The sequence below is a fragment of the Papio anubis genome, chromosome 17, assembly GCF_008728515.1.
Source record: "Papio anubis isolate 15944 chromosome 17, Panubis1.0, whole genome shotgun sequence".
Taxonomy (NCBI): Eukaryota; Metazoa; Chordata; class Mammalia; order Primates; family Cercopithecidae; genus Papio; species Papio anubis.
Window position 1 is genome coordinate 14,703,196 of NC_044992.1, and position 24,790 is coordinate 14,727,985.

General features: G+C 42.0%; 1 protein-coding gene and 1 pseudogene across 2 annotated transcripts in view; both read right to left on the bottom strand.

Annotated features, from left to right (window-relative positions):
• Positions 1-11,703: 11,703 nt before the first annotated feature.
• Positions 11,704-24,790, bottom strand: part of PMP22 (peripheral myelin protein 22) — a 35,519-nt gene continuing 22,432 nt past the window's right edge. For both annotated transcript variants that reach the window (XM_021928746.2, XM_021928745.2), the window contains exons 4-5: positions 21,746-21,886; positions 11,704-13,013 (exon numbers count right to left, since the gene is read on the bottom strand). In XM_021928746.2, the coding sequence (XP_021784438.1) occupies positions 12,850-13,013; positions 21,746-21,886 (305 nt within the window). In that variant the 3' untranslated portion in view covers positions 11,704-12,849. The remainder of the gene's footprint in view (positions 13,014-21,745; positions 21,887-24,790) is intronic.
• LOC116271161 lies at positions 20,068-20,165 on the bottom strand (annotated as a pseudogene).

The window sequence follows — 24,790 nt, forward strand, 5'->3', positions numbered from 1 at the left end:
AATTAGACCCCATTTGTCAATTTTGGCTTTTGTTGCCATTGCTTTTGTGTTTTAGTCATGAAGTCTTTGCCCATGACTATGCTCTGAATGGTAGTGTCTAGGTTTTCCTCTAGGGTTTTTAGGGTTTTAGGTCTTACGTTTAAGTCTTTAATCCAGCTTGAGTTAATTTTTATATAAGGTGTAAGGAAGGGGTCCAGTTTCAGTTTTCTGCATATGGCTAACCAGTTTTCCCAACACCATTTATTAAATAGGGAATCCTTTCCCCATTGCTTGTTTTTGTCAGGTTTGTCAAAGATCAGATGGTTGTAGATGTGTGGCATTATTTCTGAGGCCTCTGTTCTGTTCCATTGGTCTATATATCTGTTTTGGTACCAATACTATGCTGTTTGTTACTGTAGCCTTGTAGTATAGTTTGAAGTCAGGTAGCGTGATGCCTCCAGCTTTGTTCTTTTTGCTTAGGATTCTCTTGGCTATTCATGCTCTTTTTTGGTTCCGCATGAAATTTAAAATAGTTTTTTCTAATTCTGTGAAGAAAGTCAATGGTAGCTTGATGGGAATAACACTGAATCTATAAATTACCTTGGGCAGTATGACCATTTTCACGATATTGATTCTTCCTATCCATGAGCATGGAATGTTTTTCCATTTGTTTGTGTCCTCTCTTATTTCCTTGAGCAGCAGTTTGTAGTTCTCCTTGAAGAGGTCCTTCATATCCCTTGTAAGTTTTATTCCTGGGTATTTAATTCTCTTTGTAGCAATTGTGAATGGGAGTTAACTCATGATTTGGCTCTCTGCTTGTCTATTATTGGTGTACAGGAATGCTTGTGATTTTTGCACATTGATTTTGTATCCTGAGACTTTGCTCAAGTTGCTTATCAGCTTAAGGAGATTTGGGGCTGAGATGATGGGGTTTTCTAAATATACAATCATGTCGTCTGCAAACAGTAACAATTTGACTTCCTCTCTTCCTATCTGAATTCACTTTGTTCTTTCTTTTGCCTGATTGCCCTGGCCAGAACTTCCAACACTATATTGAATAGGAGTGGTGAGAGAGGGCATCCTTGTCTTGTGCCAGTTTTCAAAGGGAATGCTTCCAGTTTTTGCCCATTCAGTATGATATTGGCTGTGAGTTTGTCATAAATAGCTCTTATTATTTTGAGATATGATCCATCAATACCTAGCTTATTGAGAGTTTTCAGCATGAAGGGTTGTTGAATTTTGTCAAAGGCCTTTTCTGCATCTATTGAGATAATCATGCGGTTTTTGTCATTGGTTCTGTTTATGTGATGGATTACATTTATTGATTTGCGTATGTTGAACCAGCCTTGCATCCCAGGAATGAAGCCAACCTGATCATGTTGGATAAGCTTTTTGATTTGCTGCTGGATTCAGTTTGCCAGTATTTTATTGAAGATTTTCGCATCACTGTTCATCAGGGATATTGGCCTGAAATTTTCTTTCTTGTTGTGTCTCTGCCAGGTTTTGGTATCAGGATGATGCTGGCCTCATAAAATAACTTACGGAGGATTCCCTCTTCTTCTACCATTTCGAATAGTTTCAGAAGGAATGGTACCAGCTCCTCTTTGTATCTCTGATAGAATTTGGCTGTGAATCTGACTGGTCCTGGGCTTTTTTTTTGGTTGGTAGGCTGTTAATTACCACCTCAATTTCAGAACTTGTTATTGGTCTGTTCAGGGATTCAGCTTCTTCCTGGTTTAGACTTGGAAGAGTGTATGTGTCCAGGAATTGATCCCTTTCTTCTAGATTTTCTAGTTTATTTGCATCAAGGTGTTTATAGTATTCTCTGATGGTAGTTTGTATTTCTGTGGAATCAGTGGTGATATTCCCTTTATCATTTTTTATTGCATATATTTGATTCTTCTCTCTTTTCTTCCTTATTGGTCTGGCTAGCATTCTATCTATTTCGTTGATCTTTTCAAAAAACCAGCTCCTGGGCTGGGCGCAGTGGCTCACACCTGTAATCCCAGCACTTTGGGAGGCCAAGGTGGTCAGATCACAAGGTCAGGAGATCAAGACCATCCTGGCCAACATGGTGAAACCTCATCTCTACTAAAAATACAAAAATTAGCTGGGCATGGTGATGGGTGCCTGTAGTCCCAGCTGCTCGGGAGGCTGAGGCAGGAGAATGGCATGAACCTGAGAGGCGGAGCTTGCAGTGAGCCAAAATCACGCCACTGCACTCCAGCCTGGGTAACAGAGCGAGACTCTGTTTCACAAAAAAATAAAAAAATAAATAAATAAAATAACACTCCTGGATTCATTGATTTTTTGAATGGTTTTTCGTGTTTCTATCTCCTTCAGTTCTACTCTGATCTTAGTTATTTCTTGTCTTCTGTAGCCTCTGAATTTGTTTGCTCTTGCTTCTCTAGTTCTTCTAATTGTGATGTTAGGGTGTCAATTTTAGATCTTTCCTGCTTTCTCTTGTGGGCAGTTAGTGCTATAAATTTCCCTCTAAACACTTCAGCTGTGTCCCAGAGATTCTGGAATGTTGTGTATTTGTTCTCATTGGTTTCAAAGAACTTATTTATTTCTGCCTTCATTTTGTTATTTACCCAGTAGTCATTCAGGAGCAGGTTATTCAGTTTCCATGTAGTTATGTGGTTTTGAGTGATTTTCTTTTTTTTTTTCCTTTTTTTTTTTTGAGACAGAGTCTCACTCTGTCGCCCAGGCTGGAGTACAGTGGCGCAATCTCAGCTCACTGCAAGCTCTGCCTCTCAGGTTCACTCCATTCTCCTGCCTCAGCCTTCCAAGTAGCTGAGACTACCAGTGCTTGCCACCACGCCTGGCTAATTTTTTTTGTACATTTTTTAGTAGAGATGGGGTTTCACTGTGTTAGCCAGGATGGTCTTGATCTCTTGAGTGAGTTTCTTAATCCTAAATTCTAATTTGATTCCACTGTGATCTAAGAGACTATTTGTTATGATTTCTGCTCTTTTGCATTTACTGAGGAGTGTTTTACTTCCAATTATGTGGTCAATTTTAGAATAAGTGCCATGTGGTACTAAGAAGAATGTATATTCTGTTGATTTGGAGTGGAGAGTTCTGTAGATGTCTATTAAGTCTGCTTGGTCCAGAGCTGAGTTCAAGTCCTGAATATCCTTGTTAATTTTCTGTCTCATTTATCTGTCTAATACTGACAGTGGGGTGTTGAAGTCTCCCATTATTATTGTGTGGGAGTCTGTCTCTTTGTAGGTCTCTGAAGAACTTGCTTTGTGAATCTGGGTGCTCCTGTATTGGGCACATATATACTTAGGATAGTTAGCTCTTGTTGCATTGATCTCTTTACCATTATGTAATGGCCTTGTTTTATCAGAGGCTAGGATTGCAACTCCTGCTTTTTTTTTTTTTTTTTTGCTTTCCATTTGCTTGGTAAATATTCCTCCATCTCTTTATTTCAAGCCTATGTCTGTCTTCGCACGTGAGATGGGTCTCCTGAATACAGCACACCAATGGGTCTTGACTCTTTATCCAATTTGCCAGTCTGTGTCTTCTAATTGGGGCATTTATCCCATTTACTTTTAAGGTTAATATCATTATGTGTGAATTTGATCCTGTCATTATGATGCTAGCTGGTTATTTTGCCTGTTAGTTGATGCAATTTCTTCATAGTATTGATGGTCTTTACTATTTGGTATGTTTTCGCAGTTGCTGGTACCGGTTGTTCTTTTCCATGTTTAGTGCTTCCTTCAGGAGCTCTTCTAGGGCAGGCCTGGCGGTGACCACATCTCTCAGCATTTGCTTGTCTATAAAGGATTTTATTTCTCCTTCACTTATGAAGCTTATTTTGGCTGGATATGAAATTCTGGGTTGAAAATTCTTCTCTTTAAGAATGTCGAATATTAGCCCCCACTGTCTTTTGGCTTGTAGGGTTTCTGCAGAGAGACCCACTGTTAGTCTGATGGGCTTCCCTTTGTGGGTAACCCGACCTTTCTCTCTGACTGCCCTTAACATTTTTTCCTTCATTCCAACCTTGGTGAATCTGGCAATTACGTGTCTTAGAGTTGCTCTTCTCGAGGAGTATCTTAGTGGTGTTCTCTGTATTTCCTGAATCTGAATGTGGGCCTGTCTTGCTAGGTTGGGGAAGTTCTCCTGGATCATACCCTGAAGAGGATTTTTCAACTTGGTTCCATTCTCCCTGTCACTTTCAGGTACACAGTCAAACATAGATTTGTTCTTTTCACATTGTCTCATATTTCTTGGAGGCTTTGTTCATTGCTTTTCATTCTTTTTTCTCTAATCTTGTCTTCATGCTTTATTTCATTAAGTTGATCTTTAATCTCTGATGTCCTTTCTTCTGCTTGATCAATTAGGCTATTGATACTTGTGTATGCTGCACGAAGTTCTCATGCTGTGTTTTTCAGCTCCTTCAGGTCATTTATATTCTTTTCTAAACTGATTATTCTAGTTAACAATTCATCTAACTTTTTTTCAACATTCTTAGCTTCCTTGCATTGGGTTAGAACATGCTCCTTTAGCTCAGAGGAGTTTGTTATTATCCACCTTCTGAAGCCTACTTCTGTCAATTTGTCAAACTCATTCTCCATCCAGTCTTGTTCCCTTGCTGGCAAGGAGTCGTGATCCTTTGGAGGAGAAGAGGCGTTCTGGCTTCTGGAATTTTCAGCATTTTTGTCCTGGTTTCTCCCCATCTTCATGGATTCATCTACCTTTTGTCTTTGATGTTAGTGACTTTTGGATGTTGTTTTGGTGTGGGCGTCCTTTTTGTTGATGCTGATACTATTCATTTCTGTTTGTTAGTTTTCCTTCTAACAGTCAGGCTCCTCTGCTGCAGGTCTGCTGGAATTCGCCAGAGGTCCACTCCAGACCCTGTTTGCCTGGGTCTCACCAGCAGAGGCTGCATAACAGCAAAGATTGATGCCTATTCCTTCCTCTGGAAGTTTCATCCCAGAGGGGCACCCACCAGATGCCAGCCAGAGCTCTCCTGTATGAGGTGTCCATTGACCCCATTGGGAGGCATCTCCCAGACAGGAGGCATGGGGATCTGGGACCCACTTGAGGAGGCAGTCTGTCCCTTAGCAGAGCTCGAGCACTGTGCTGAAGATCTGCTGCTGTCTTCAGAGCTGGAGGGCAGGAACGTTTAGGTCTGCCAAAGTTGTGCCCTCAGCCGCCCTTTCCCCCAAGTGCTCTGTCCCAGGGTGACGGGAGTTTTATCTATAAGCCCCTGACTGGGACTGCTGCCTTTCTTTCAGAGATGCCCTGCCCAGAGAGGAGGAATTTAGAGAGGCAGTCTGACTATAGTGGCTTTGCTGAGCAGCAGTGGGCTGTGCCAAGTTCAAACTTCCTGGCAGCTTTGTTCACACTGTAAGAGGAAGACTGCCTACTCAAGTCTCAGTAATGGCTGACGCCCCTCCCCTAACCAAGCTCGAGCATCCCAGGTCGACTTCAGACTGCTGTGCTGGCAGTGAGAATTTCAAGCCAGTGGATCTCAGCTTGCTGGGCTGCATGGGGGTGGGATCCACTGAGCTAGACCACTACTTGGCTTCCTGGCTTCAGCCCCCTTTTCAGGGGAGTGAATGGTTCTATCTCGCTGGTGTTCCAGGCATCACTGGGGTATGAAAAGAAACTCCTGCAGCTAGCTCTGTGTCTGCCCAAACAGCTGCACAGTTTTGTGCTTGAAGCCCATGGTCCTGGTGGCATAGGCACTGGAGGGAGTCTTTTGGTCTGCGGGTTGTGAAGACCACGGGAAAAGCATAGTATCTGGGCCAGCATGCACTGTTCCTCATGGCACAGTTCCTTATGGCCTCTCATGGCTAGGGGAGGGACTTATCTAGCCCCTTGCATTTCCTGGTGAGGCAATGCCCCATCCTGCTTCTGCTTGCCCTCTATGGGCTGCACCCACTGTCTAACCAGTCCCAGTGAGATGAGCCAGGTACCTCAGTTGGAAATGCAGACATCACCCACCCTCTGCATTGATCTTGCTGGGAGCTGCAGACCAGAGCTGTTCCTATTCGGCCATCTTGCCAGCCACTGTATATTCACATTTCTTAAAGGATTTGCAACCATCACCACAGTGACTATGAAAACATTTTCGTCTTCGTAAAAGGACATGTCGTACCATTTAGCTAGTACAATCCGACATTCCCTTTCCAACTCCCCAGGCCTAAACAACCACTAGTCTACTTTTTTTTCTCCATGGATATCTCTGTTCTGGGCATTTTGTATAAATGAAATTACATAATATGTGGTCTTTTGCAATTGGCTTCTCTCATTTAGCTTAAAGTTTTCGAGGTGTATCCATGTTGTAGCACGTATCAGTACCTCATTGTTTTTTGTGGACAAATAATGTTTTAGTGTCATTCCTAGCATCAAATAATGTTCTAGCATATAGATATACCAAATTTTGTTTATCCATTCAACAGTTAATGGACATTTGGGTTGCATTATGAATAAATGCTGTTATAATGCTGCATATCCATGAATTTCTGTAATACTATATAGTATTAGATAATTCACCTTTCATTAATATAATAATGCTGATTATCTGTGTATGAATTTCTGTGTGGACATACGTGTTCATTTCCCTTTGGTACTTATCTAGGAGAGGAATTGCTGGGTCACATGGTAACTCTATGTTTAATCTTTTGAGGAACTGTCAGAATGTTTTCCAAAGCAGTAGCACCATTCACATTCCCAACAGCAATGTATGAGAGTTCCAATTTCTCTATATCCGATGTGTTATTATCAGTCTTTTTTATTCTGGCTAACGTTAAGTGTAAAGTGATATCTCGTGGTTTTGATTTGCATTTCTCTGGTGACTGATGACACAGAGTATCTTTTCCTGTGCTTATTGGCCATTTGTGTATCTTCCTTGGACAAATGCCTTTTCAAGGCTTTTGCCCACCTTTTATTGGAATATTTGTCTTTTCACTGAGATGTAAGAGTTTATTACTTATTCTGGACGCAAGGCTCTTATCAGCCATATGCTTTGCAGATGTTTTCTCCTATGTAGTGTGTTGTCTTTTCACTTTATTGATGGTGTTCTTTGAAGCACAACAATTTTGAATTTTGGTGAAATCCAACTTATCAACTTTTTGGTTGCCTATGCTTTTGGTGCTATATCTAAGAACCCTTTGTCAAAAACTTTCATGTCAAAGGTCATGAAAGTTTGCCCATGAGCTTTCTTCCAAGAGTTTTCTAATTTTAGCTCTTACATTTAGGTCTTTGGTCCATTTTGAGTTAATTTTTGTATATGGTATTAGATAAAGGTCTAACATCATTCTTTTGCTTATGGATTTTCACTTGTCCCAGCACCATTTGTTGAAAAGCCTATTCTTTTCTCATTGAATGGTCTTGACACCCTTGTCAAAAATCAGCTGACTGTAGATATGTGAGTTTACGTCTAGACTCTCAATCCTGTTCCTCTGATTTATGCATATATTTTTGTGCCAATACCACACTGTCTTAATTACCATTGTTGTATAGTAAGTTTTGAAATCAAGATGTTTGAATCCTGCTACATTGTTCCATTGTTCTTCTTTTCAAGATTGTTTTGGTTATTCTTGCTCTCTTGCAATTCCATTTGAATTTTAGAATTGGCTTGCCAATTTCTATAAAGAAATATGCTGAGATTCTATTGGGGATTGCATTGAATCTGAACACAGTGTGGGAGCATTACCATCTTAACAATGTTAAGCTTTCCAGTCCGTGAACCTGGGATGGCTTTCCTAGTATTTAGATCTTTTTAAATGTCTTTCAATAATATTTTATAATTTTCACAGTATAAGTTTTGCTGTTCTTTAAATTTATTTCTATTTATTTTATCCTTTTTGATGCTGTTATAAGTAGAATTGTTTTTTTAATTTAATTTTTAAATGTTTAATTGCAAGTACTTGAATTTTAGAATCAGCTCACCAAATATAATTGATTTTTGTGTATTAATTCTTGCTGAATTTCTTCACTAGTTCTAAAAGGTTTTTAGTGGATTCCTTAGGATTTTGTATATACAAGGCGATATAATCTATGAATAGAGATAGTTTTAATGTTCTTTTCAAATCCGAATGCCTTGTATTTCTTTTTCTTGTCTAATTGTACTGGGTGGAACTCCCTGTATAATGTTAAATAGAGGTGTTGACAGCAGACATCCTTGTCTTGTTCCTGATCTTAGAGAGGAAGCATCTAATATTTCACCAGTACACATGATGTTAGGTATGGATTTTTCATAATTGTCCTTTATCAGGTTGAGGGAGTTCCCCTTCGTTGCTAGTCTGTTGAGTGTTTTTATCATGAAAGGATATTGGATTTTGTCAAATGGGTTTTTGAGCCTATTGAAATGGTCATGTGATTTTTGCTTTTTATTCTGTTTATGTTTTACATGAATTCATTTTCAGATATTGAGCGAAATTTGCCTTCCTCAGATAAATCCCGCTTGTCTGTGGTGTATAATCCTTTTACATATAGCTGAAATAGTTTGCTATCATTTTGTGAAGAATTTTTGAATTCATATTCATAAGAAATATTGGTCTGTAGTTTTTATTTCTTGTGATATCGATGGTTTTGGTACCAAGGAAACACTGGCTTCATAAGAAGAGGCCAGTGTTACCTACCTTACTTTTCTATTTTTAGAGGAGTTTGTTAAGAATTGGTAATAATTCTTCTTTAAATATTTGGTAGAACTCAGTAGTAGTGAAGCCATTTGGGCCTGGGTTTTTTTATTTGTGAATAATGTATTAGTAGTAATATTAATATATCAATCTCTTCACTCATTCTAGGCCTATTCATATTATCTATTTCATATTGAGTCAGTTTCAGTAATTGTGTCTAAGGAATTTGTCCATTTCATCAAAGGTGTCTAATTTGTTGCATACAATTATTCATAACATTTCTTTATAATTTTTTGTTGTTGTTTGTGGAGGATCAGTATAATGTCCCTTCTATCATTGCAGGTCCTCAAGGCAGACAGGTTCCCAAGGAAGCAAAGCTGTCCCATAGATAAGAGATCAATAGCAATCATGACCAAAGGAACTGATAGCAGATAAGCTGTTTCTACTCAGGTGTTTTATTCTAACCCTTCTCTGTTTGGGGGGACTCCATGAGTTACATGTAGAATATAAGGCTAGACTGTCATCTGACTTGATGTAATTTTCCTGGAGACTAAGCTGAAAATACCTATTAGATTCTTCAAAATATACATGCCCTTTGTTTTGGCAACATCCTTACCAGGAATTTAAGATTTGGACATACTTTTAAAAACTCACCGGCCGGGCGCGGTGGCTCAAGCCTGTAATCCCAGCACTTTGGGAGGCCGAGACGGGTGGATCACGAGGTCAGGAGATCGAGACCATCCTACCTAACACGGTGAAACCCCGTCTCTACTAAAAAAATACAAAAAACTAGCCGGGCGATGTGGCGGATGCCTGTAGTCCCAGCTACTCGGGAGGCTGAGGCAGGAGAATGGCTTGAACCCGGGAGGCAGAGCTTGCAGTGAGCTGAGATCTGGCCACTGCACTCCAGCCTGGGCGACAGAGCGAGACTCCATCTCAAAAAAAAAAAAAAAAAAACTCACCAATATTCACGTACAAGGATGTCCACAGAAATATTTTGATTAATAATAAAAGCTAGACACAACCAAAATGTCTGTCAATGGAGGGCTTTATTTAACATATTAAATAAAGGTTTGTACAACAATACAATTAAATACTAATTTTGAAAATATAAAATAGTGTTCACTAAAAAGCATGAGGTATATGCTGGTATAGAATGGTATAGAATGATCTGAAATTTTTATCATTAAATGAAAAGTGCAAAACAGTGTGAGTAGTATGATCACTTTTGTGTACATTTTAAAAATACACAGATGGATGTACATATGTGGGCAACTTTTTTTCCTGGAAAAAATCATAAGAAACTCTGTCTTATGGTTACCTTTGGCAAAAGACTGTGGGTAGGTGGGAAAGAGGCTTTCAAATTGTATTTTTCCCTCTAGATACAAGATAAGATGTTATAATCCTAGATACATGGTTTTTGTTTGTTTGCTTTTTTTAATGCCAAGAGTTTTACCTGGGTAGGGAGATTAAGGGCCATTTTTTGTTTTCTTCTTTGTTCTTATCCATATTAATTTTTAATGAAATGTTAGAAAAGTTTATGAAATAAAAGTGTATGTTTTCAAAGTATCAGCTTGTGAAATAAAATTCCTAGTTTTCTTAATCTCACATGCATCTCATGGCCACCTGTGTCACCTTAAAACTATCTGAGTCAAAAGCAGAGTAGTAGGTCGCTACTGAAAACCTCAGAAGAGAGAAGTCCTGCCGTCACCTGAAGACAGAAGAGCACAAGGTACCTGAAGGTGGCTTTATGCTAGGCCGCTGCTACTCAAAGTGTGGTCAGTGGACAAGCAGCATCCACCTCACCCGGGCACTAATTGGAAATGCAGAATCTCAAGCCCCACCTGGGCCTGAAGTTTCAGAATCTGCATGCTATCTGATTTCCCAGGTGATTCACTAGCATGTTGAAGTATGAGGCCTCCTGCACTGGCTTAGAGGTGTCATCCCCAGTTGCATGCTGTAATCACCAGAAGTGTTCTTTAAACCTCACAGTCTGGGATAGGTCCCATCATGGAAACAGGGAATCCAATCTCTAATGGGAATTCCTGTATGGGAGATTCCAATGTGCAGACTGATACTGAGAATCCTGCATAACAGTCAACGTCTCTCCTTCATGCTCTTTAAAATACACCTGTTATAACATGTGTGATAACCACTCTAATCCTTAAGAGTATAGGTACTAGTCACTATGCTGAACAGTTTATCCATATAACTTCCTTTAAATCCCCACAGCCCTATACCCTTGGTATTGGCATCCCTGTTTTACAGATGAGGAAATGGAATCTTAGTGTTTAAGTAACCTTTTCAGGCTCCTACGGCTGGTAAGCAGCAAAGGACAGGCTCAAACCCAGGCTTTCATTTCTATGCTCTTAACCCTATTATAATATAGTCACTTGTTGACTTGTACCTCTCACTAAAATGTGACCTTTCGATGTTAAGATATATGTCATTCCTTCTTTATCTTTGGCACCCAATTCAAAATAGCTGCACAAAACATATGAAGGACTATCAAGTGCATCATTTGCTTGTTATTTTGCAGACACACAATAAAAGGTCAATGGGTAAAAATATGGACGCAAGAGATACAACTCAGAAACCCTGAGCTGGGTGACAATGGTGGCTTTTTCTCTCCTTCAGGATGGCACTAGGAGCTCAGTTGGTGCCAACCAATGTTTTATCTGCAAGAGTGGCCTCAAGTCACCATCATTCAGACCTTTCACCATATCATACCTCAAGGTTAGGGATCTGAGATGCTTATGCCAACGTTCCCGGTATATCACGGCAGCTCATGACATGCCTCCATGTTTTCCATGTGGGTCATCAGACAACAGAGCACCAGAGAGGGTTGAACTAAATGAATACTCAAGTTCTTTCCAGTCCATTTACAGCTTCCATTTCAGCTACAATTCCCAACTGTCTCCAATTAGCAGATGTTTGCACAGATATCATGAAGGCACCATGTGCTCATAGTAGCTTGTAAAACAGCTATGATTTTGGTGCCTTAGCACCATCCTATAACCCAAATCTCCAGCGCAACTTTGCTTTCCACTGAAGCTCTTCATCCTGCTCCAACAGGCACCTTGTACCCACACCCAAGTCCCCACAAAAACTCAAGAGAGACCAGTGAGTTACTCTGATGTTTATTTTAATGCATCTTAGTCCACACAGTTGGTATAAAATCAGAAAATGCAAAGCAAAATCAAAAGGTCTGGAGTCTTAGCATCAGAAGGGCACCGTATATACATCTACAGTTGGTGGCCAATACAAGTCATCGCCAGACAGTCCTTGGAGGCACAGAACAGCCTAGACCCAGCCAAGCTCTGGGAACTCACGGTCCCAAGGAGTCTAGACACTTGTTCTGATGCTCTGACCGTAAGAAAAATGTGGGAGTGATGAAGGCTTTATGATTTACTCATTATAGTAATAATAGCAGCCTAGCTAGGTACAAAAGCAGTTATAAACCATTTATATTACACATAATTATTCAGGTCTCCATTCTATCTTATGTTGTAAAATTGTTAATTGGATTTCCAGTGAGTCGTTTAGATGATTAGTGATAATAAGGAATGGTAAATCCATAGCACCATTTCAAAGATTTGTTGTCACTGATGTCTCATTTAGATGTGTGACCGAGATACTCCACCTGTAAGGGCAAGTATGCCAAAGCCACAAGCCGTGTTTTTGCGAGGGCTCCAGTTTGGGCATTTTGTCCGTGTGCGCGTAAAGCTTCACACAGAGGTTCAGGCAGCGGCTGTTTCTGTTGGATGCACTGGGTCACCCACCAGAAAAGGGCTTTTGGACATTTGGGGTTTCTACCCACACTTTGGTTTTCTAAATGAGGTGGACTGGGAGGGAGGTATCTTCTTTCAGATGAAAGGGAAGGGGCAAGATGGAGTTATTTTATTTCTGGGTAAAACAAAACAAACAAACAAAAAACAAAACAAAAATACTGAGCTGGATTATACTGTTAGGATGTAAAGTTCCTTAGCTACTTCTTTAAGGTTCAACACGAGGCTGATGGTCAACATAAAAAGCAAACAATACTATGTACATATATGTAAAAAGTGTTATAAATAGGTTTTATAAACCGGAGATATTATATACATCTCAATCAACAGCAACCCCCACCTCCACTGCTTTCTGTTTGGTTTGGTTTGAGTTTGGGATTTTCCGCTAGCTCTTTTTTTTTTTTTTTTTTTTCCTGTTTTCTAGTTTCCCTTCCTCCCTTCCCTGTGTACGCTCAGAGCCTCAGACAGACTGTCTGGGCGCCTCATTCGCGTTTCCGCAAGATCACATAGATGACACCGCTGAGAAGGGCCAGGGGGAAGGCCACCCAGGCCAGGATGTAGGCAAAGCCGTAGGAGTAATCCGAGTTGAGATGCCATTCCGGGTGCCTCACCGTGTAGATGGCCGCAGCACTCATCACACACAGACCTGGGGGAGGAGAGGGACAAGCTGGGTGAGGGAGAGTCCATGGTAGAGTGGCCCCGTCTCCGCCACCCCAGATGCTGACAAACGCTGGATAGGAAGAACATTTCCACCTCTGGAAAGAAATCTACTTCCAGGTCCAGAATTGAAAGGAGGTAGCTCGAAAATATGGAAACAAGGACAATGACTTGCTCTCTACTTCCAATCTCGGCCATCCAGGCCTTAATCTCTGAGGGTTTTATTTACCTTTTCTGCCCTATTTCTCTTTCTTTAACTATCACCAGTTCCCAGGCCACACTGTATGGCCAGCAGGCATTCAGGCTGCAAGAAAAACCTACCTGTCTCTTTGCAAGGGTGGTTGGGTATGGAAGCCCCTGGAAATCTATGCGCCACTCTACAAATGAGTAGTGGCATTATCTGAAGCCAATGGAAGTGAAATGACATTTTACCATTATTGGAGTCACGCCACGGTAAAAGGATTAAGCTCCATGCAGACCACAGGGGCCTATGGTCCCCCTAGCAGAGTTGCCATGTACCAGGTGAAGCAAGCAATGACTATGGACACTGCCAAATAGACAAAGAAATGTGTGGAGGGGAAAAAAGAAAGTGAGGAAGAAATGAGGACGCAGCAGACAGTACGAGTGGGAAACCACGCTGTGGAGGGTGAAAATGATCAAAGGCAAGCTCCATTTCCCTGGGTGCCCCAAGGTTGCATCTGAAGCCCAAAGAAGGCTAAAGGGCATTGGATACACAAGCGGGTCAAGCGACCCTCCCTGGCCCACCAGTGCAGCCCTTCGGTGTGGGAAAGAGAAGAAAGACCTCCACCTTGGACCCTGTGGAGCAGTCATGCTCAAACTGATGGCCCCAGCCCACGTGACACTCAGCGCTCCCCCACAAGGAGGGGTCCAGTGATGTCGGCACCCCAGCCTGGAGCTGCACAAAGCCTGGTCTGTTTCCTCCCTGAAAACAGGGTCTTTGAGAAGCTCTGAGTGACTCTATTATAAATCCAGTATGCCGTGTGGGATTCATGCAGTTCCAGAGCTCCCAATGCACCCGCCCCCCCGGCCACCTACATCTAACCTCACTGCTATTTGGGCTGCTGTTTTACTGGACACTGCAACTTTGTTTGAGGACAGTACAGAAGTGGGAATACGCCACAGGAACCACCCTGTTAAGCCTGTCCTCCTGCAACTCAGAGGAGAAAACTCCCGCTTGATTGGACCCCGTCAAGAGAGCCATACAATAGTCTTGGAACCAAGATGGGACAGCATCCAGGACCTGCCACCTACAGGAAGTTCAGAAAACGGCAAAGATGGCCATGTCAGGAGCGAAATCATCGCTGGTTAATTGTTGATTGAGGAAAACAGCAGTTTTGATCTGCTGGGGACACACTTTATTTGCCTTGAGGTCCAGGATCCTTAATTATCTTGTCCCACTGTTCCATAGTTTGCCTCTCCAAAGTGCTAACTCTTGTCTTTAAGAAATATTGAAGTTGGCCAGGCACGGTGGCTCACGCCTGTAACCCCAGCACTTTGGAAGGCCGAGGCGGGTGGATCACGAGGTCAGGAGATCGAGACCATCCTGGCCAACACGGTGAAACCTCGTCTCTACTAAAACTACAAAAATTAGCCGGGCATAGTGGCGGGCGCCTGTAGTCCCAGCTACTCGAGAGGATGAGGCAGGAGAATGGCGTGAACCCGGGAGGCGGAGGTTGCAGTGAGCCGAGATCACACCACTGCACTCCAGCCTGGGCGACAGAGCAAGACTCCGTCTCAAAAAAAAAAAAAAGAAAGAAATACTGAAGTTGTCTCTTGGGCTCTGTCTGATTTATCTACTGAGGGCAGGGCTATAAAAAAGGAAGTATGATCTTGGCAGAGAGCAAGGTGTTAACAGAGTGCTAGCAGGGCAGGACAACACTTACTATCATGCAGGCAGGGCTCCCAAATGGGCTGTCTAACCAGATCTGGCATGAGAAATGCCTCGGGAGCTGAGTGGACCAGCTACTCCCCGATTTCACTGGCTAAGAGGAAATATCAGATTCCATCCTTGAACAAGAGGGACAGAAAGAGGCAATATACAGAAGTGCAGTGACTACACAGCTTAATGTGTATGACTCTCATCTTAGTAGAATCTCAGCAGTGAATGACTCTAAGCTGAACTGTGATAAGCAGTAAACTCAGATACCTACAAAGCCAAAGAGAGGATACACACTTTATATGATTGTTGTCAGGAGACTGATGTTTTAGGGAATATATTATTACGAGATTGTCTGCATGTAAAGCAACAGATGCACACTGAAAGAGAGAAGAATGATTCTTTGGCTGGGTTCCTGCTGTCTGCAACCCAATGCAGTTAATGTCATCCAGTGGTCATCTCCAAAAGCCAAATAGTCCTCCTAATAAGCGGATTGTCACTCACTTTCTCAGCAACCAGTAGGTGGAGATGCATCACCAGGTCCCCGTGGCAAGGGTAAGTGAGGCCCTGAGGCACAGGCAGATGTTCTGCTCTTTGGCAATGACCGGGACTCCCTGGGAGGGGCCTGAGTCTGGGAGCATAGGTCGGCTTTAAGCAGAAGGACACTGACCCTGTCCAGACAACACAAATGTGCGCTGGGCATTCAACTTACAAGAGTTTCTCCCTGTCTCAGGATGGCTAGGTCTGCAACAACTTCCTGCAAGTTCTCCCTAAAGCCCCTTTGAAGAGAAAGTCTTAAGCTCCTTTAACAGTGACTGCAACTCCACGTGAGTGATTAGAGCCCAGAGCTTTTGGAAGGGAGCACCCAAGGAGCCAAGGTCAAAGGAAGCAGCTGAGGGAATTCCCAGTACATCTTTATCATCTCCACTCCCTTTGGTTCAGTGAACACTTAATGAGTGCCTACTGCATGCAGGCACTCTTCTAGCTGCTGTTCTAGATGCACCAAGGTAAGTGAGACGTGGCTCCTACCTTAAGGACTGTGTGTTTAGAAGACAGACATTTGCATATAATTTCGAGATCATCCGATGGAATTTCAAGGGAGGGAAGGAAATGCACCAGATGCCCCAAGAGCATAGATGGGCACTGAGTCCATAGTGGGGAACTGGAGAAGCCACACGGACTCTCATATAATAGGCTGATAGCTCACTAGGGGTCAGGAAAGAGAGGACCTTACATGACATGTTAAGGAAGTTGTGATGAGAAGCCTCTGAGGAAGCTTCAGCAGAGGAGAAACATGATCAGATGCATGTTTTAGAATGATCACTCTGGCCACAGTACAGAAAATGGATTCACAGGCAGGGACAAGGCAGGCAGCTGGAAGGCGCATGAGGAGGCCTTTGCATAGCTGCACTGGGGTTAGTGAGTCAAGACAAAAGAAATGGGTGTAATGCCTACGGAGGACGCTGACCAAACACAGGACTCAGTAGAAGGCTGACTGTGGGGCGAGGGATAGAAGAGAGACCAGCACGACTGCCTGATGTGTTCACTCAGGCAAGTGGGAACACGGCGATGTCTCAGAAGCCAGGGGAATAAAGCTTCAAAGAGTGAGTAGCTAACAGTATTGAAAGGAGCAGAGTGATCCAACAAATTAAAGACTTCAAAGTGTACTTTGGTAACCTCAGCAAAAGCACTTTCATTTGAGAGCCTGGGGCAGAAGCCAGAGAGAAGTTGGTTGTAAAGGGATGTCAGTGAGACCACCGGGGTGGTCACTGGAAGGTGCAGCTATGATGTTGGGTTGATGAGTGGGTGCCTCTGTCTCCCTCCCCCTTCATCCTCAGGGCAGTAAGCTAGGGCAGGAAGGGGCTATGAGGCCTGTTCCTCTGAAAGCAAGAAGCTTCTCTGTGTTTCTGTGATTGAAGCCCACTCCTTTTTCATTTTCGGTATCAAGTGACCATTGCTGCCTACAAAGCCACCCATAGCATTGACTCTGATCTGGGCATGGCCAATGAGACATCCATAATCATTTACCCCTAACAAAAATGTCTATATGTGGTATTCTACATAAGCCATCTTTGAATCACTGTGAACAGGATGGCACTGAACTTTTATTAATTCCCCCCACCAAATTCTTTTTTTTTTCTTAGAGAGGCAGGGTCTCACTCTGTCACCTAGGCTGGAGCAAGCACAGAGGCCTGATCACAGTTTACTGTAGTCTTGACCTCCCAGATTCAAGCAATCCTCCTCCCTCAGCCTCCTGAATAGCTGGGACCACAGGCGTGCTCCAAGGCACCCGGCTAATTTTTAAATCATTTTTTGTAGAGAAGGCATCACGCTTTGTTGCCCAGGCTGGTCTCGAACTCCTGGCTTCAAGCAATCCTTTCGCCTCAGTCTTCCACAGTGTTGGGATTACAGGCATTAGCCACCACATCTGGCCCAAATCCTTTTATTCTAAATGCTCTATAGCTATATTGATCTTTCTATTAACAAAACAAATGAACAACAATAACAAAAAGAGAAAGTGAAACTCACTCAGGAGTCCCCTCTACTCTTTCTGTTCTTAATCCCACTAACTACACATTTGACTTGAGTTTGATTCTGCCAAGAAAACACAATTATCTAATCATCCAACCAATAGTTTTATTCAGGCTCCTCTATGTGCCCCACATGGAGCTTGATGCTGGGTATAAGCAGCGAAATAAATCAAAACGTGCAAATCTTCCTTTTAGGTCTGTGTCTAGGTTAATTTCTAGATGTTTTCCAGTCTAGTGTGACCCAACCCAACAGAGCTAAGACACGGATAGCTACTGTCTAGGAATAGATGGCTATAGGTTCTGAAAATAAGAATGACTCCAAAGTCCAGACACAGGATCAGGATGTTCCTTCTCTAAGAAGTTGGTTTAGCTATTTCTGGGGAAATAGCCTAGAAAACCTTATAGTGGGATTACAGACAGTTTAATGGCTATGTCAGTGGTTCCCAACCCTAAATGCATGTCACAGTCACCTAGGCAGTGGATCCATCCCAGAACTATTAAATGAGTCTCCAGGGATGAGGCCTGAATACTGTCTTTTTTTTTTTTTTTGAGACAGTCTCATTCTGTCACCCAGGCTGGAGTGCAGTGGCACAATCTTGGCTCACTGCAACCTCCATCTCCTGGGTTCAAGTGATTCTTCTCTGCCTCAGTTTCCCAAGTAGCTGGGAATACAGGTGCGCACCACTATACCTGGTTATTTTTTTTATTTTTAGTAGAGACAGGATTTCACCATGTTGGCCAGGCTGGTCTTGAACGCCTGACCTCAAGCAATCTGCCCACCTCAGCCTCCCAAAGTGCTGGGATTACAGGCATGAGCCACTGCGCCCAGCCCACTGTCACTTTTTTAATTAAAAAAGGACCTCAGGTGATTCTGATGCACTGCTCAGGTTGAAAGTACTGAACTAAAGGAAGGAGGCTTTTGATATGCATTTAAGAAGCAGCCAACCTAATGCAATCAAGAAGAGATAGTCCCTAACTGTGAGCCTGGTGGCTAAGCAAGGAAGAGATGATTTGGCAAACCATGGAGACCCCACACGACACACAGAGTTGTAATCTAGAGCAAGGAGACAGAGACAACTCCCAAACCTACAGTCAGCTCCAAGAGCCCTAACGTCTGTCATGTGCTTTTCCTGAAAGCTCATGTGTGCCATCCATAAAGACCACAGCTGGGTCCACCAAGAGGAAGCTGTGCAGAGATAATGCAGCCCATAATAGCCACTTCCGGAGACTACACAGAGATTCCAGTGGTTTTCACTTAAAATGCTCCAGTGCATTGGACAGGCATTTGCCGGGCATGCACGCTCGTAGATTTTACATCCCATGAGTGTGGAGCTACTTTCTTCTTCCTTCTGTCCTCCCTCTCTTTCTTTCTTTCTTTCTTTCCCTTCTTTCTTTTCTTTCCTTCTGTTTGTCAGTTTTAGCTTTTCCAACTATTTCATTGACGTTAAGTTGTCACTTCCCAGGTTTTCCCAAAACCTGGGTTTCTTATCTCCAACAACCCTACTCTAATTAGCTCTTTAATTACTAACTTCTTACTAGTCTGTGAGTCAGAAAACCACACGATAAAATTGACTTAGAACTGTCACACGATAAGAGAACCAGGAAATCTCCAAGTAGAGTTCCGAACTCTTTCAGTTCTCAGCATTAGTGAAAAGACCCTGCAACCATTTCCAGTGCAACATCTTAGAGATCTGAGGTTCCCTGGAGACCAACTCTCAGATGACATTGACTGGGATTAACAACGGAGGACAGGACACTCTCCGGACTTACAAAATACAACTGCTATTACAGCTCAGCATTTCAAATTCAAGATAACTTCCTATTCAAATGTGGACCAACAGATAACTGAAAATTCAGTCTCATGAGAGGTAAGCAGCTAAATGTAAAGGGGATAAAGAGGACAAAGTCATGTGCTCTTATATTCGGAATTCTGCACTTCCAGCACAGTTCTAAACATCTTGTATTGACTTGGGAGGAGAATGAAGATAGTGAAGCAAGAGTGGATTAGTAAACATAGTTAAATTGCAATACCTAGAAGAGTGTTTGGCTGAACTGAAATACTTTTAACACATAGTGCAGTTACTTGAGTGACCTAAGTGTTCTTATCTCTGGACTTTGAGTTTTGGCCTAAAATGATGTACTGATGTTGCTAAAAAGACATTGCTAAAGGACTTAAAGCCGAAACAGCCCAGCAGGATGAATGAACATGAAGGTACTAGCTAACCCAAGGAGCCCGTTCAACAGCAGCTTGCTGCTTCTTGGCTCCATATTTTCAGTGTGACTGGGTCTTATGCCACAGGCTTGTATTCATCACAGATGTTTGGAACTTCAGAATAATACATGATGCAAATTTGCATTTACCTTGCACTGTAAATCAGTTCCAATAAAATGTAATATAAAAGCCAGAACTTCTGCCTTGGATTTTGTGTTCTTTAAATTTTTTGGTGGATTCTGTCTTTAAAATATAAGGAGAAGTACCTCACTATATTCAGCGTAACACTCACTCATCCCTGTCATGAACTGGGTGACCTTGGGCATTCATTTACCCTCTGGTGGGCTCAAATTATTCATCAGTAGAATAATGAGCCTGTACAAATAAAATGTGATTTTTTTCACATCAGATGGGTAATGTGCCAACATCATAACAAGGTTTGAGGGAGGCACATCTCACACATGAGCATGAAAACCCAATCATCGCTTATGAAACTAACATTTCAATATAAATACATTATGAAACTTCTGGTTCTAAATCCATATTATCTTGAGGGCATATCCACTGATGCAATGGATATGATCATTATTTGATTTGATATGAAACTAAAACAAGTAAGCAAAAAAAAAAAAAAAAGAAAGAAACCCCAGAATATGTTACAGTTGTCTTTATTACAACTGAAAATTGAGTGAGTAAGGATAACTCTTCACTTTAATGTACCTAGAAATGATATCTCCTTGCATAATTAGTCATTTAACAGAGCCGGCAACCATCCAGGAGCTTGGCTTGGTGTCATAAGACATGGGTAAGTAGCAAAGCACTGTCTGGTTTTGAAATCTCAAAACTGTGAGTATTGAAATGTTGTATTTAAGTATTTAATGAGAAGTGGTTAATCATTTACTTCCTTTTTTCAGGAAAGGGGAACTCTCTGGCTTCTAGACAAGGTCACCAACTCTAACCTCGGGCTGTGTCTTCCCATACAACCCTATTTAAGACACTATATCCATCAAAAACACATGGGCTGCTTTCAACCTTCCAATGACTGCTCCTGAGCACAGGGTGGGGAAATGGTACCACAGCCATTCTGACAACCAACTCAGAGAAGAGATGTTACATCCTTTGCCCTCTCAGAGGGTCAGAACTGAGAACATCTCACAGTACCTAGACATACTCTGGTACATATGAAGTTTGTGATCTATGAATTTGGACCACGAAATCCACCACTACATCTGGCTCTTATTTCTGTCCAATGCCCTGCTGGCTCCGTCAACAGTAAGTCAACAGACAGACATATAAGAGCTAATGAAGCAAGATGCTAGGCAGAATCCAGAAAAAAGTTGGAAGATGTCACCCTGTGTAATAGAAGTTTCTAGGTTCTGCACACCGTGCATATTTAAAACGTATTTAATGAGGGAAATTGAAGACAGTTTGGGGAGGAGATTAAGGAGACTTCTCATGTGTTTTCATGTGTTGTCATGGCCCCATGTTTGGAAATGACAATATGTAACACAAGAACACCAAAATGAAGATATCAGAGGATGACAACAGTCAATCAAAGCCCAGTGGAATCTAGGAACTGGAAACAAGGAAGGTGAGAATGTCAGTGTGATTTCATCACTACCTGCTGGTAGAAGACACATACCTGATAACAACTTTGCCTGTTCTTAGCACATCAGGGCCATTTTCCGGAGGCATAATGTAATCTACAGGAAACAGCTCTCGAGCCTGACCTCTGCACTATGGATAGCCTCAGTATTCACCTCTGATTATGTGTCCAGATTGCCGTTTCATTCTTGGTGATACGCCTGGCTTGGGTGGGGACCTTCCTTTCAGATGCTCTAAGTTGTCTTTCATATGCATCTCATTCCAGGGAGAAGAACAGAGTTCTAAGTCCCAAGTTCTAAGACACATATACGTACACACCCACACATACAAGCACCCACACTTGCTTTATGGAAAGCATCCAATGGGGAGACTCATGAACATCAGCCATTCTGAGGCCACATCCTTCTGCTAAACTAATCATTCTGCAGACTTGGATAGGCCCCGCTTCCACACGGACTTTACCATCCACAACTTACCAGCAAGGATTTGGAAGATTCCAGTGATGTAAAACCTGCCCCCCTTGGTGAGGGTGAAGAGTTGGCAGAAGAACAGGAACAGAGACAGAACGCTGAAGATGATCGACAGGATCATCGTGGCCTGGACAGACTGCAGCCATTCTGGGGAAAAGAGACACTTGGTTAGGAGAGCTGGCCCCGGCTGGGGGAGGGCTCTGCCTCGAGGTGCAGGGCCTGAGGGGCCGTGACTGCTGACAGCACAGTCCTCACAGGCAGCAGAAGCAGAAGCCCTTTTTCCTTAGCAGAACTCAATTTACTTTCACAATCTAAAAAGTATTTCTTTATTTCAGTTTCTATTGGAGGAAAAAATATATACATATATACATACACATATATGTACCGATATATACATATATACACACATATGTACCGATATGTACACGTTACATATTTACATACTTATATGTACAAATATGCACATATATGTATGTGTTTCTATATATATGTGTGTACATACACGTATACAAATACATGACACACACATATATATAAAACATATATGAACATTTAGGGAAGGGCTGTAAAAAAATGTCTATAGTTCCACCACTAGGAGTTAAAGTCATTTTAAAATATATTGAATTTCCTTCCAGTGTTTGTGCAAATGTGTTACCTGTGTACATCTGTCTGTGTTAAAGAGGGCCTGAGCCCTGCCTACTGCCTTCCCTCTTCTTGCCCTCAGGGGTCTTTGAAGAGCTTATCGGAACTTCTGCATTCCAAGAAAAATAGTTTAAAACCACTGTTCAAATTATCTGCATTCCCCAAGGAGAGGTAAAGATCATGGGAATGGCTGTTAGAGCGCAAACTAATTTTTTAGAAGAATGGAAGAAAACACTGATGGAGAAAGGTATGCTCTCCATAGGTATGGAAATCCATTTGCCTGGGCAACCTGTATTTTTTTTTTTTTTTTTTTTTTTTGGAAACTCTGATCATGGCCATTAGCCTCAGCGCAGAGCGGTGTGTGATCACAAACCGCCAGACGGGATGAAGGCTTACACTTCCTTATCTCTGTTGAACCCCAAATCTCCAAGCTTCCAACTGAAATTCAGGCAAGAAGCCAGTGCCTCCTATGATTTCTTCAGTTCACCATCTGCTGCAAATTCATGTCATTTCAGGGAGGAAAGAAGAAGCAACCTGAGTTCCACACTGTAGAGGGAAGCCCAGGGTAAAAAGCTGCATTTGGCCTCTGTCTTGTCTTCCAAGTGCCACAGAATGCTGGGGGCAGGCACCGCTCTCATGGAGGAGGAGCAACTGGGGAAGCTGCAGCATTTAAGCCTTTCAACTCAGTAACTGCCATATGTAATGGCTTCAAAAGCATACCTCAATGCTTCAACCAGTACTCACGGTTCTGAAATCTGGATGGTTTATAATTAAAAACTGAGTAAGATAAACTTGTTTTGAGTTGTAAGCAGCTCAAGGCAGAATTTTAAGGGTGCCAATTAGGTTAACTGTTACTAGAGTTTCACATAAGATGTTTCCAAGGCACAGACTGGAAATATTTTAGAGTTGGAAGAAACCTGAGAGATCAACTAGTCCAGCTCCTTTGCACTGAAAGAGAATTCCAGAGGTGTTTTCCTGAGCCCAAATGACACAGCCAAAAATCTGAGAGGCCTTTGATTCTAGTCTAGTACTCTTCACATTCAAGCACAACATATGCTTCTTTTATTTTTTCAATTTCTTTGTCAATTAAAGTAAGAAAATAATGGCTAATGGGGTTGTGAGCCATCCTGATGTCACTCTTACATAACCTTAATTAAATGTTGGTCTTTATCCAGCATAGCGGCTCTTCTGGAGGAGCACTTTGCAATAAAGATAGTGTTCCCATAATATTATTTGCTTAAAATAAAAAAATTATCTAGCACTTTGGTAGATGCAGCTGGAATTACAAAGAAATCTGAGACTCAAATCTGAAACTAAAACAAATAAAGGGACTCACTTTGGCTGGGAAATGTCCTTCCATGCGCATGCTCACGAGGAGTATGGCTGGTAGAGACAATATCTTAGCTTTCCTTCTCCAGTCCTGAGAGACTGTCTTCACCCTTACCCCCGCGCCCCTGTCACTTTCAGCAGGAACTACTACGAGACCTCACATATACAGAAAACTTAAAATCTTTCTATGTTAAATCTATATAAACAGAAGGTGTCTAATATTTAATAATATAACCTAAACACTTCTTGAAACGTCTTTCAACAGTAACTTGAATTTTAGTCCCAACCCCATTACAACTGAGCTGTTTGCCATAAGTTGTTTCTCAAATGAAATCAGAGTTAGAGGATCAAGGACATTTTTATTCAATGAGCATTTGGCAAATACCTACTGTCTGGAGCCAAGCCCTCTGGTTGACTCTGATGATCCAGAGATGAAGAAGATGGTTTTCAACAGTAAGCACAATAAATAAAACACATGCGTTAAGATAGTAAGTATATCATCAACCACATTACATGTGAATGGGTTCAAGGCACTCATAAGATATGGAATTTTATCTTTAAGACATTTTGGGAGGCTGAGGCGGGTGGAACACTTGAGGCCAGGAGTTCAAGACCAGCCTGGCCAACATGCCAAAACCCCATCTCTACAAAAAATACAAAAAAACTGGCCAGGTGTGGTGGTGGGCACCTGTAGTCCCAGCTACTTGGGAGGCTGAGACAGGGAATCGCCTGAGCTCAGGAGGTGGAGGTTGTAGTGAGCCAAGATCACACCACTGCACTCCAGCCTGGGCACAGAGAGAGACTCTGTCTAAAAAAGAAAAAAAAGACCTTGTAGCTATATTCTAATACAATAGATACACCTAACACAAGCAACGGTCAAAAACAAAAAAGATTTTGAAAAGAAGCTTCAGGCAAATATTAACAAAAAAGAAAGAAGATAAATTAATAATAAAAAATAGAATTTATGTTGAAAGGATGAAAGTGACCAGAGAGTTGTTCGGTTTCATAGAGGAAAGATTTGGTTTATTTGATATTTACTTCCTGTTTACATGATCTATGACTGAAGAAAATAAATGTTTA